Below are 13,703 nucleotides of genomic sequence, written 5' to 3' on the forward strand. Positions count from 1 at the left end.
GAAAAATGAAGATTCACTCATTATCCACTCACAACTATGCCGATGGAAGGGTGGGTGACGTGTTTGAGTCCATTAAACACTTAAGAGTCTCAGCGGTAAACTGTGTTGCAGCCAAATCCAATACAATTGAATTAAACAGGACCCCTTTTTCAGACTTGGATGACACCACACAAGCAATATGGAGGCATGTTATGGGTTTTTTTCACGTCTGAAGAAGGGGTCTCTTTGGCTGCAACACTGTTTACTCCTGAAACTCCAAAAGTGTTTTGTCGACTCAAAAATCGGCATAGCCCACTACCGGCATAGTGGTGAGCAGATAATGAGTTAATTTTCATTTTTCAGTGAACTATCCCTTTAAGCATTTCTCTCTCCTAGATGACCATCAATCAAACTCAGACAACCACTTTATACTCAAATCCTAGTTCTTAAGTAGTCAGATGAGAGCGTGTGGTTGAGGAATAAAATGCCACAGCAGAGCTGTACTGAAAGTGAAATGTCAATATGCAGTCTATGTAAGGGAATCTAGATGAGGTATCAAATTCTGAGAAGTGGGGCATTTACATTGTTATCGATAGTCTCTCTCAGGCGGGTGAGGTCCTCCATGGCTGCCTCCCAGTTCTGCATCAGGATCTCAGATGCCAGCTTGCCCCACAGAGAGTTCAGGGCATTCCTGTCTGTAGATGGGACCTAGGGAACGGACAACATGGGACACTTGATAAAATATGTGATACATAACATTACAGCGCAAAAACATTTTCCACACTTTTTGAGAGACAAATGCTGATTAAAAGCCTCCTGATACAGGTTGGCGGAGTGTTCAGGAACATCATAAAATGTGAGACCATGCTTGCCACTGCTTGTCTGGCGTCAGTGGGACAGCTGCACGCTGCAGTAGATGTTCTTATTTATACTGGAAAACCTGATTAAATTATGTCATCCTAAGGGAATAGGGCTTGACAGAAAGTGAGAAATGGATCATGAAACACTGTTTATCTTTTTATAAAACCAAATTTGCTGCACTTTTAGATATGACAACCACTGCATTGCAGCTGACCATAAAAGTTTGATACTTTAAAATTACCACATCGAGTGAAGGCATGTTTGAAGCTTGAGTGTCACTTCGCCGTCTGTACAATTTGCTGGAAGTAAACCATCTTAATAGCAGTGGAGCTTACTTGATCGTGTCTTGGTGAAGGTCCTCAAATCCAATTGTATATCAGCAATTACAAGACTTATAATCAATGCCAATTATCATTTGGGCCCAGTTATAGCAAACATTTCAAATGTCATTAAACTAAAGTTTAGAAAGAGCCAGTGATTTAGCATCATTAAAACTGATGAGGCAGAGGTCCAGATATCCAGAGAAATTACCACAGGGTTCTTGCACCATTTTTAAAGTCAAATTGAATGCTTTATAAGACCTTTTCAGACCTATATTAATGTTTTTAGATCTCAAAATGCCAAAACAATTTATTTGATAGAAGATACGTTATTTAAACCAATTAATAAGCTTAATAAGATTACAGAATAATAATATTGAGTGAGGGTAACATTGTAAAACTTCCTGACAGAGTGCTCAAAATATGAGTTCATTTACAATTATTGTTATTACCATTGTTGTTGTTACTATTATAAGTCTGCTTTATTTATTAGTTTGTTTGTTGGACAATGTTATGGTCCGGTCTGCCAATAAAGCTTCATTGACTTGAACATGAAACTTGACATGACTATGTGGAAGTTGTAATACTGTAATACTTTGCAGCAAATTTGTGGTAAATTTAATACCTTAATTTCATTGTTTTTAATTTAAGACTATTTAAACGTTTTTAAGGAGGGCGGGAACCCTGTACCATACGATTATTATTAAAATAATATTATACTATTACAATTATAATAATACCACGGCAGGGGTCAAATCAAGCATGACTTAAATTATGTACTTATATCACCACCAAAAACATGCTAGGTAAAAAAAACTGATTCCACCAACAAACCACACTTGAAAAGACAAAATTCTGTCAGCGACTGCAATTCAATGAAAAATGAGATGCACGACCAACCTGAAAATATAATAATCAATTTCAAGGATGGGGCAGACACACTTAGCACCCATTAGGCAGTGACAGGAGACATTGTCTGAATCTGCACTGACCTACACCATATCCCTTATGACAAATGTGTTTGTGTCTACAATGTGCAGAAGTCTGACTTTGCTACTTGTATATCAAACAGCTTTTCTTATCCTATTATTGTACTGCTGTGGAGGGGTGACAGTATATTGTATGATGGGGGCTAACTAATGAAAATGAATCCGAATGGCCAAATGAGTCATACATATAACTAGGTACCTACAGCCATCAACAAGTTAAATTTAAGTCAAAATATACTTCTTTCAAGTAAATACAGTTATGTACTTTAGATTCCCCATTGTCCCAAGTTTGAATGACTTTTGAAACCGGAAACAAACCAACGATGCAGCGCATACTGGAACATAATGGAATAATTATTTGTCTTCCATCTGGCACAGTAGAGAAATATTTGTGGTGACCTAATCTAAATTCAAGAGAATGTATCACTTTTTATGGCCTTTTATTTGTAAAAATGAATTAAAGACATTCCAGCCTGTATTAAAACATGCAATACATTCATTATGAGACTGAAGAAACACTAAGAAATGTTCTGTGCTGGTTGTCAAGAACTTTTAGTTAACCTTCCATATAAAAGTAAACTGTTTGCATTAGATTTTTTGCAAAGTTAACTTAATTCATGAGGGAGATAATTGAAAGAAAATCCCTACATTACCTTCAGCAACTCTCGACCACTCTGTCGTTGTCACAAGGTAATTAGGCTGAAATATGAACTGATACTAACAAGACACATCTTTGTGGAGATAATCACTCTGAAAAATGTCACAGGCTACTGTTTCTGATTTCCAGAACAGGTTAAAACAAACAAAACAGAATCAGTAATGAAAGACAGGTTGAGAGTGCCTCTGAACCTGTGCACATTGGACTACACCCGAGGGCTCATGGGAAACTCTGTACCACAGCAGTCCACGATAACACCAAACACCAGACACAGTGACATGAGTCAAGCAGGAAGTCAGGGTGGGTGTCTGCTGAGCGGCCAGAGAAACCTAGATGCTAACCACACACCCCCGTACGCCGACGGACAGCCGCTGGAGTGGACTGTGAGACACGACAGATGTGCAAGTGGAGGAAACACTAAAAAAAGAACAGGTTTCCGCTGGAACCCCACAAATTGGTAAAATTATTCTGATATAAAAAGGGTTTTTCTTTTCAACTCGGCAAAGACCAGTTACACTCCGACAACATTTCAGTGAACTGCTATAGTAACAGACGATGGCAGGTAAGAGGAAAATGTTTGGAAAACTCTTGTGGTACTACCCAAAAGGAGAACACAGTAAGACAATGTGTTCATCTATCCAGTCAGAGTAGCAGAGTTTCTTTTATTACAGAGAATGACTAAGGGGGGGGGTTCTGAATGATTTTTTTCAGAAGTTCAGAAGTCACGGGAGAGATCAGTATTATAACATGAGGAGAAAAGGCTAGCTGCACTGCCAGGATAAAGGTCAAAGTTTCATCTGTTTTGTTTTGTTTGTTAGCTTTTTCCCTCTTGGAAGTCCCTGCCTGCTACGTTTGGCTGACCTCCAGGTCATTATGGCAGCTTTCTACACACACACACACACACAGTCTGGCTTTCACTAGTGGCCACGCTAGAAAAGTTTCAATACCTGGGTTTTTCCAGCAGTTACCTTAAGTTTCCATTGGTTTGTGAAATGGGCACATTTTCGCTGAGTGACCAGCAACAATAAATTTACTGTGCTGGGGATTCGACAGGACACTCAATCTTTATTCTTAACATTCAATCCCTGCATTAAGTGATGATATGAATAAGTTGCTCTTTTCGGGCTAGGCCACACTGTAACAAGACCTGAGGCATGGATTTTGCAAGGCTGGCTTCCTTCGTTTAATTGACTGGGTTTCCCACGTTAAATGACTTTATGGAGCCTCACCTCTCCCATACGGGGGAGGGAGAGACAGACAAGGGGCCTGTTAGGATGGGAGGTCCACAAAACACCAAAAAGAGGGGAGGGGGAGTGCAGTACACAGGCTCCCACTAATGAAATCCATTTCTACCTTTCCCCCCTCATCTAAAAAGCCTCTTGCATTGTAGGGGGAAGAAACAGATATGTAGTTACAGAGCCTGATCTCGCTGGAACTTAAAATAAGGGGTCTAACAATTTGAGGGGTAAAAACAGAAAAAAGCCCTCTATGCTCAGCATGCTGGACTTCGAACAACATACCTCAATTAGAGCAATTTTGGTTTATTTAGACTGAGCTGCAAAGCCATAAACAACTACTGCTGGAAAAGTGAGACACATCCTTTGCTAACTTTTGAAGACTTTCCTTTAATGCCCGTTTTTTTTAGGGGGGAGGGAGTGGAAGTGGACAATTGGGTGAATTACTCTCGGATGCGACTCTTCCTTCTACACATTTGAGCAGATTGGTGAAAAAGCCATCAAATGGAGTACCCAACTGCTTTGGGTTAAGTGGGTTGTTTGTAGTGAAGTGAGTTCATCATTGTAGTGAGCCACTGCCAAGTTTTTCAGGAGAGGACACTCCAGCATACTGAATGTGCATGACTAGCCAGAGTCACTGACATCCGAAAGACAAGAGGCAACACAGTGCAGTATCAAATGCCAATTATAATAGGAACAAAAGATGGTCTTAATGTTTTTCACTCTAATGAATAGAAAAAATGTTGATCTTATTCTTGCCCATTCTTTCAGGGCTGGTTTTGGCACGAGCTCTGGCTTTACCGCAAAGCTAAATGTTGAACCAAAGACAAACAAAAGCAAAAGGACAAGTGAGTGACACTGGGAAACCACCGACTATGCAGGCTGGTTCCACTGGTCATTATAGGCCATTCAGTTGACTTGAACTTACTAACACTTGATGCAAGATTACACCAAAACAGTGTAATCTTGAGATCCAAAAATGGCCTCTATTTCTGCTGTAAATCTGGTTTCAGTCTAAATGGAACAATAACCTAAACAGGAAGGCAGATGCAAGCTTAAAGATTCACTGTAAATGATCTCATAGTCGCTAAGTGGTTCACAGCGGTCAGCATCTTTACAGTGTAGGTCTCTATTGTTGTCTTTGTTCTATTGGTAGTTATTCATGGTGTTTTTCTTGCATTTGTTTCTTTCAGCTCACTTCGTCAAGATCCTTGGTGACTTGTGATTGGACGTTCAACAAGTTAAGGGGACAGAACCTCAGAATATCTGCAGTTGCTGACTGAGACCCTCTTTATACTTTGGGCCTCTTGTTGCCACGCAAATGGTGCAAGTACAGATTTTCTGTGTATCTGTGTGTACAACAAAGCGTTTGGGAAATGATGTCACAGCTTACTTCTCGCATGAACACTGCTTCTTTGAGGAATAAGCATTAGCCAGAAACCGCAACAATGTCGGTTACGTACCAATTTCTCTACTTTTGGTTAACACTGTAAGGTCTAATTCAAAGTTAGCAGGTACATTTATCATTACTGTATCATATTACCAACATTTACAGGTGTATGTCTCACCCAATATTACTTGGACCTGAGCTCACAATGTTTTTCTCTAGTATTTGCCGGATTGTTGATGTACAGTTAATTGCCACCCCCTGGACCGACATGCTTGTTTGAGCGTTTGTAAATGTTGTGTTCTCATCAGAGATATTTCTGAAACGAAGGTCGTGTTTGAAAAACGAAAAGGAAAATATCTGTTCAAAAGATTAACTGCAGTAGTGTAGACTAGACCTTAGTCCTCATCATGTTGTATCATTTGCAGGGATGCACAATGGTTTAAATTATCTGGGGGGAAAAAACACTGGTTGTAGTCAACAGAACATTAGCACCTGCTAAAAACATCTGGTAGTTGTTCGTGTCTGTTAATCCAGAGATTTTTATCTCTCTAAAAATACAAATTATAACAGAGAGAGATACAGCTGCCTCTGCTATGGTCTACATCTTCGTTTGTCATCAAAAACTATCCTTGTACAGAGGATAAAGCTTAACAATCAAACTTTAAATAGCTTGATCATGAACAACTCTAAAATGATGAGACTTCCTTTCACACAATTAAAACAGAAAAGACTATTCATCAATTAATTCAATTAGTCAAATATTTTGATTGAGGCTATGGAAAGGTTTTCCAGCCTTTTTCATTGGAGTTGAGCAGCGCCTAGTCCAACTAACCATCTTCTACTCCTTTCTGCGGGCAAAGGAAGAGAAACCACAAACTCCAGAACCCAAGCAAAAAGTCTCTTTGTTTATAGAGGAAATAGAGGGGTGAGCATGTGCACTAACAAGCTATTTTGCCAGTGCTCTCTGTGAACTGTAATTATCTTCCCCTGCAAAACATACTTTGGCATTATCTGGTTTTTGAAAACATTTGTCTGGGGCATTATTTAATCAAACTATTTTTATTCAAAAATCTGTCTTTTTATTTCAGCTTATAATGTTAAATTCAGGAAAGAAAATACACTCCCCCCCCCCCCCCCCCCCCCCCCCCCCCCCCCCCCCCCCCCCCCCCCCCCCCCCCCCCCCCCCCCCCCCCCCCCCCCCCCTCTATCATGCACACACACGGTCCTAGAAACACCTTGCTAAATGTGTGGGACCCTCTTCCTGCTCAATAAGACATACCATGCATAACTAAGCACACCATAAGCTCCGAAGTCGTGACAAGGGACTCTTGGCCACAGTACTCAAATCAATACACCGTCTACTGAGGCCCACCTCTTGAGAAAACTACAGACAGATTATGCAGTCCGCCACTGATCACTTGGCCCAGTTAAAGATCCTACTCAAGTCCTAGAGCAGCGGTCTCCTCCTAATACAGACGACGTGCAGTGAATTGAAGAGGCAATGACGTAAGCTGTCCAAATTCAATTACTTCTAAGTGTGCCTTTCTTGTCCTATATAAGCATTTGCCTTCTGACGAAAGTGCGTATGACAGTTTATAATGAAGGATAATAAAACACTAGAGAAACTCTGTTAAGTGAAGTAAGGTGTACAGCTATCAACAAACATCTCCATTAATGTTTACTGGTGTTGGATGTGTGTGTGTGATAAAAACTTACCAAGACGCGGAAGAAGTAAAGGTACTCTGCGGCACCGGAGTAGTTTCCACACTCGTACTGGAACTTGGCGTATCTGTACAGTGTGTCCAAATACTCCTGACGAAACTTCAAGAGAAATACAAGTATATTGATGTCACAAACAGAGAAAATGAGAATCACTGCCAGACCAAGTCAGACAATACATGAGCATATTTTCAATTGAAACATTGTGCTTCCTCTGTAATTTAATGCAGCTCTTGTGCCAAAAGAAATTCCTCTTTTGTGTCATATCTGTTGGTGTTTCATCAGGCTTAGGGTGCTTTTTAAATTCCTAATAAATAAAACATCTGGGTTAAAACCAAAATATTTAGATAGCTGTAAGTAAAGTGCAAATCTAATTTTAATGTCAGATTTATCTGTAGCAGTGACATAGTTTCCCTGCTGTGGTGGCATACCAGTGCTAAATGAATATAGAGTAAACACTGCTGTATCATATCAGTGGTATTTTGCCATGGTGAGAGAAAATTTAACTTTTGGAACAAATTCTGCCAAGAAGTGGTCATGTGAACTAAATTAGCAATGCATAAATATATATAGGGCTATCATTTCAAGCCTACGGTTCTTCCTATATTTAACCGTCCTTCCTGCTGTCCGGTATCTCAGGGCAATGTGTACTGACGTCAGGCCCATTCACTTAGGTTCAGTATAACTGACAGACAGCGAGTGCTCCAGGCCGCCCAAGCCTTTCCCACAGCAGGCTGTGGGGCCCTGAGCCTGGGCTGTGTGGAGGTACACTGAGGACAGCATGCAGGTCAGCGGGATACCGGAGTGGGAGGGGACCGACGGAGGGGAGGGTAAGAAGCCAAACATCATGGTAAATATAGAACCTCCGGCATTCTTGCGGCTCTATCCATGAGTCTCGAGCTACTCCGTTTATTCTTAACAATTCACCACAGAATGTAAATGTCCACAGAATTTGTGCAAGCAACTGCAAACCCTGAAAATGAGTTAAGGGTTTTGGGAAGTAATTCTGCATTTCCCTGCTCAGCCTGCCCCTCCCACTTTACCCCTAAAACAACCATGGGTTCACACAAGAGCCATGGGAAATGCAGTGAAGAAGTGAGATGTCAGCAAATCAGGCCAACTTACGTTATGTTTTTCTGCCAAATAGTCAAAGAGCATTCGTCCATCTCTGCAAAAAAAAGAGCAAGACAGTTCCTGTAGTTAGAGGCCATTTAACTTGAGTCGCTGTTTGGCCGACTTCCTGGTGTTTGGAGCACCATTCAGGTATATTTTTCCACTTCTGGACTAAATCAAGAGTCATTTCACTTTTAAAACAGTGTGATGGGCTGTTTATTACATTTGGTTTGGCTACTACAAATCTATACTAGCCATGTCTAACAAATTATGTCTGCTGAATAATGTGAATACTGATTTCTCAGCACAGCCTTTGAGTCTCTATGACTTTGTCAAAACAAAGGATTGCTCTGGTGTTTCTTAACCATTTTATCCCAACGGCAGTTAACAACTTTGCCTGTGAGCAAAAATCTTGGTATTTATGCAGACACCACACTGAAACTACGTGTCATTTTAGAGTAGGTGCATTTTTAGAATTTGAAAGTAAGAGTGCATTTGCTGGCTTGGGCTATGTGTGTTTAGTGAATTTCATTTAGTCTGAAGTAGATTCTGCAAGATGTATATAAACAATTATAATACAACTTTTTTTGTTTTTTTGACAATCCAAAGATTTTTGGCACACAATTATACTACTTATGGTAAAGATGTGTCAGGAAACCAACCAACCAGCCCAACCTTTAGGTTAATAATTAAGTTAATCAAATGAAGAAAATAACGATAATCTTAACATTCCACACAACCTGGATCAAAATAAAAAGCTGTTTAGCATAATTATCACACCTTCCACTTCAGTACCCCTTCTTTTCAAAAACAGCTCATCAACTCCTGTTTATGAACAAAAATGTTGATAAACAGCAATGAAGTGGATTTTTTTCCCACCTCAATGCATTTACCAGAGTTTAAAAAACATATTTAAAAATATTGACTATATGGCAACCTTTTTGAATTATTAATTTATTTTTTGTACACATTGTGATGATCAAATAAGTGTGTGATTGGTGTCACCCATTTAAACAGAATTAAACCTGCTGGTGTGTGTTTTACTTTTGGGTAATTTAGCTTCTTCCTTCTGTTGAGCACAAAATGTTTTGCAGCCACACATTGTCATTTACAGATTATACATTTCTTTTAAAATCATATATCAAACTACACTGGTGATGTGCTAATATAACAATATGTGCACTTTGACACAAAATATCTTGCATTTAAAATGTAGCCTGATGTAAATGTAGCCTGATGCTGAGATGTACAACAAGAGGGAGCTGTTAGTGAAAAAGCAGCGGTACTGCCACCTTCTGCACTGAAAAAGTCAAGGAGCCACCAGCAGCAAGTTGACCAAAAAAAAAGTGGTTTCATTGCTTTAAAAGGGATAGTTCACCCAAAAATGAAAGTCACTCATTGTCCACTCACCACTATGCCAATGGAGGGGTGGGTAAAGTGTTTGAGTCCGCTAAACAGTTTTGGAGTCTCAGGGGTAAACAGTGTTGCAGCCAAACCCAATACAATTGAAGTAACTGGTGATACATTTTTCAAACATAAAAAAACAGAAAGAATACATTATCCCTCGGTACTGCTCATGTGGTGTCATCCAAGTGTCCTGAAGCCCCGACATTAATATTCGACTCAAAACGGCGTCATTTACACCATGTATTTGTATTGGATTAGGCTGCAACACTTTACCCCTATAGTGTTTTGTGGACTCAAACACTTCACCCACCCCTCCATCGGCATAGTGGTGAGTAGAATGAGTGATTTTTTCACTTTGTATTTATTTTTCAGTGAACTATCCCTTTAACAAGTTCCCCAAACAATTGAGATCCCAAATCATAGATCACCCTAATGACAACCATAATGTTGTTTATAGATATGATAATAAAATGATTTACTATGATGGCTGGGCTTGTTTTCTGGCTTCAGTAGTTTTCAAAATAAAGCGTAATCAGGCACATCGGCCTACTGGCTAACCACTCAATAAAAGTACAGAGAACAATAGGTTATATTACCCTGTGAAAAGCTTTGTGGATCTGTGTGTGTTAAGCCGAATGGACAGAGCATTGAGGTTCAAATATCAACCCATCTCTCATTTTCAGTACGGGATAATCATCCAATCCAGACACAATGTTAAAAACAAGCAATTACATCAAGTATAATCTAGGCCATAATGGTGAAATAAGACTGCTGCATGTCTGTTGGCCTTAGAGCGAATTCTTTATTGACCCCAGATGAGATTTCTATTGTTTTAAAAATCCAATGGTATGAGGAACAAAATTATGAACAACTTCAGACAGGCTCACGCTTCCCCATCCAAAAAGATTTCCTCCTTAGTCCACACTGACAGCAGACTAGCAATAACATAGACATGTGCTAAGTCCATGTTGTTGTTATCCATCTTCAGATCCCACAGAACAGATCCCACAAATCTATGGCTTAAATAAACAGATGTCTACAGCCCAACTAAAGCAATATCATAAAACAGTTCAAACTGAAAAGAAATGAAAATGGAAAATGCTTTTGATTAAGAGTACACACTCTCGCCAAGAAACAAAGAAAAGGATAAAGACCAAATATGACCAAACTATTTTAATCAGTGTAGACAACGAAACAGTCTTAATAAAGTTAACAGTTTGTGTCTGTGTCTTTTTACTTATGTCTTTGCTGACTTTGCTCAGCTAAAGCACTGACATGGCTGAACGCCTTATTAAAAGTTCAGTTCTATGGACACAAAATACAAAATCCCTCTACAATACTGATGTGCATTCTACTGTTTCAAATAACAGGTTTTAAACATCTTAGAATAATGGCCAGTACACCAAGCAATTTCACATCCTACATATAATCATTTTCAGGATAATAAGGAGGAAGAAAAATAAGAGACTTTACCTGGTGGACTGCATCTGCCTTGTTGTCTCAGGGTCCTCGAACATTTTCACAATGGGCTCGGTCTCCGACTGCAGCTGCTTGAGCTGGGCCACAACCTCTGTCCTCTTCTCCCTCAGAGCTAACACATGGAGGATAAGAGTCATTAGCTACAGCAACAACATATGCATGGTGTGTGTGACCCCGCACTGAAAATGCAGTAAAACAAAATGTTACTGTTAAATCAATTCTGAGTGGAGTAAGTGGTGTAGCGCAGCGGCCCTTTAGGATGTCTGTTATGATGATGTGTTAGGGCGGGAGAAATGGGGATGAGGAATGTATTAAGACCAAGCGTCAACACTTACTTTGAGGAATTTCCTTATCAAGAAAAAGGCTTCTGTACACATCCATGGCAAAGTCCACCATGTTTGTGTCACTGAGGAGGTCCAGTTTTCCATGAAGCAGCTCCTGCTCATTGTAGATCTAAGAAACAGAGTCGGTAATAGAAAACAGAGATGGGGAGGAAGGGGTGGGGGGTGGTGGTTGTACAATATTATTATTTGACCAGGAGGCCCTGACTAAATAAAGCCATTTTCAAACATGAACTGTGGAAAATGTCCCCACAATGGGGTCCAGACTTTGTCCTGAGTTTGCCTTTCACATGTGAACAATGCAACATGAGATTCTCTGGTCAGACGCGTACAAAACACAGAAATGCCAGGAGTGAGGGGGTCCGCGGGCAGGACGTAACCTATATATTCTGCTGCAGGGATCATGTGCTTTTGTTTACAGTACATCCTCCAGAGCATCTCTGCATAATAATCTGCTCTATTCTCACATGGGCTCACTTTTTACTTGCAGGATGGCAGGACTCCGGAGAATGTCCACAGCAACTGACTTGGACATTTGTGTTGTCACATACAGCCCTGCCGTATAATTTCACGAAATTCTCCAGAGTTCAGAGCATGTTTGAAAACAGCTTTAAAATAATTGCTGCCTAGCATTTTCATCTTTCATAATTTACAAAGGCACAAATTGATATGTGGATAATGGGTTTTCAACCCGTTTTTCCATTCATCCCTAAAGGTGGTGCCTGAACTCCCGAGGCCTATGTACACTGTATCACCCTATACAAGCTAAAACGTGTGTACATATCTAATTTTATGGTGTTACAATGTACACATGGATGAGCCACAATGATATGCTGGCTATGATTTATGCCAACATTATGTCGTTGTCGGCAACTGAATTCACGCTCATGTTAGCTTGCTATGATTAGCCTGCTATGGTTAGCCAATGCTAACGTATGTTTCAGAGATCCTGTCGTAGTAGTGGAATAAATGTGTTATAAGCAGTGTTGAATAATAGCTGATAGCTGAAGGTGAAGCTGATCAACACTTCCCAACTGTTACTTTAACATATATTCAATAACAATGATGTTATTAATGTCATTAATATGTCTTGAGGGTTAGCTTCGCCTGGGTGAGCATTGTTCCGAGTGCGTCTCCTTTGGGCAGAAACATCGCTGACTGCGGTGTGATCTGTTAATAAAATGTAATCACGTGTTCGCAGAAATCATCTGTGAACAACCTACAACTGTAAAGTTTAAGAGCAACACACTTCTTCGGTTTTATTTCTACTGTAAGAGTGAAGCAGCGTGTGGTTGATTTTACTAAAGCTACTCACAGTGAACAACCACTACTTCCGGCAGTGTGGTTTTCAAATGGAAAAATGAATATTCTTCCGGTTAAATGTGTTGCGTGGCATTCCCTATCATTCTGCCTTGAACACGTTTCATCGTGACACACATCATACATCGCTTATATGTTCCAGTAAATTATAATATGCGGTTACATAACATGTTTAATGTTTCTGTCGAGGGTGGCGCGCTTTTCCGTTTTAATTTGAAGGCAAGAATATGGACTTCCGGTTACACACGTGTGGGCGCTTTACACAGCTGCTGAAAATGTGACCGAGCACATAGCGCGCGTGGCTTCCATCGCCCCTTAAAACCCACTATTTTCTCCTAAAATAAACTCAAACACGCAGCGAAGTGTTTATGTGTGGGTTTGGGTCGTACCTCTTTGACAGACAGGAACTCCAGCAGAGGAAAAACGAGATGACGATCTAAAAAGTGGGCAATTTTGGTGGTGAGGTCGTACTCCGCCATCTTTGCTCCGGTGAAAGGGAAGCGGAAGTGTGATGCAGCTGAATACAGAGGGACGGACCAATCAGAGACGCCTTCAGGATCCTCGATAAAACATATATGTGATATGAAGCTGATTTTAGACTTTAGATAGATAGATAGATAGATAGATAGATAGATAGATAGATAGATAGTGAGACAGACAGATAGATAGATAGATAGATAGATAGATAGATAGATAGATAGATAGATAGATAGATAGACAGATAGATAGATAGATAGATAGATAGATAGATAGACAGACAGACAGATATAAAGATAGTGAGACAGACAGATAGATAGATAGATAGACAGACAGACAGACAGATATAAAGATAGTGAGACAGATAGATAGATAGATAGATAGATAGATCGATAGATAGATAGATAGACAGATA

At 40.0% G+C, this 13,703-nt stretch overlaps 1 protein-coding gene across 1 annotated transcript in view; it reads right to left on the minus strand.

The window, feature by feature from the left end:
* eif3ea (eukaryotic translation initiation factor 3, subunit E, a) overlaps positions 1–13,358 on the minus strand; it is a 31,566-nt gene extending 18,208 nt beyond the window's left edge. Inside the window, exons 1-6 of the mRNA XM_034610940.1 lie at positions 13,201–13,358; positions 11,486–11,603; positions 11,145–11,262; positions 8,277–8,319; positions 7,149–7,253; positions 562–687 (exon numbers count right to left, since the gene is read on the minus strand). Of these exons, the coding sequence (XP_034466831.1) occupies positions 562–687; positions 7,149–7,253; positions 8,277–8,319; positions 11,145–11,262; positions 11,486–11,603; positions 13,201–13,290 (600 nt within the window). The 5' untranslated portion in view covers positions 13,291–13,358. The remainder of the gene's footprint in view (positions 1–561; positions 688–7,148; positions 7,254–8,276; positions 8,320–11,144; positions 11,263–11,485; positions 11,604–13,200) is intronic.
* Between the last annotated feature and the right edge of the window lie 345 nt (positions 13,359–13,703).

Source organism: Hippoglossus hippoglossus, chromosome 16, assembly GCF_009819705.1.
Source record: "Hippoglossus hippoglossus isolate fHipHip1 chromosome 16, fHipHip1.pri, whole genome shotgun sequence".
Lineage (NCBI taxonomy): Eukaryota > Metazoa > Chordata > Actinopteri > Pleuronectiformes > Pleuronectidae > Hippoglossus > Hippoglossus hippoglossus.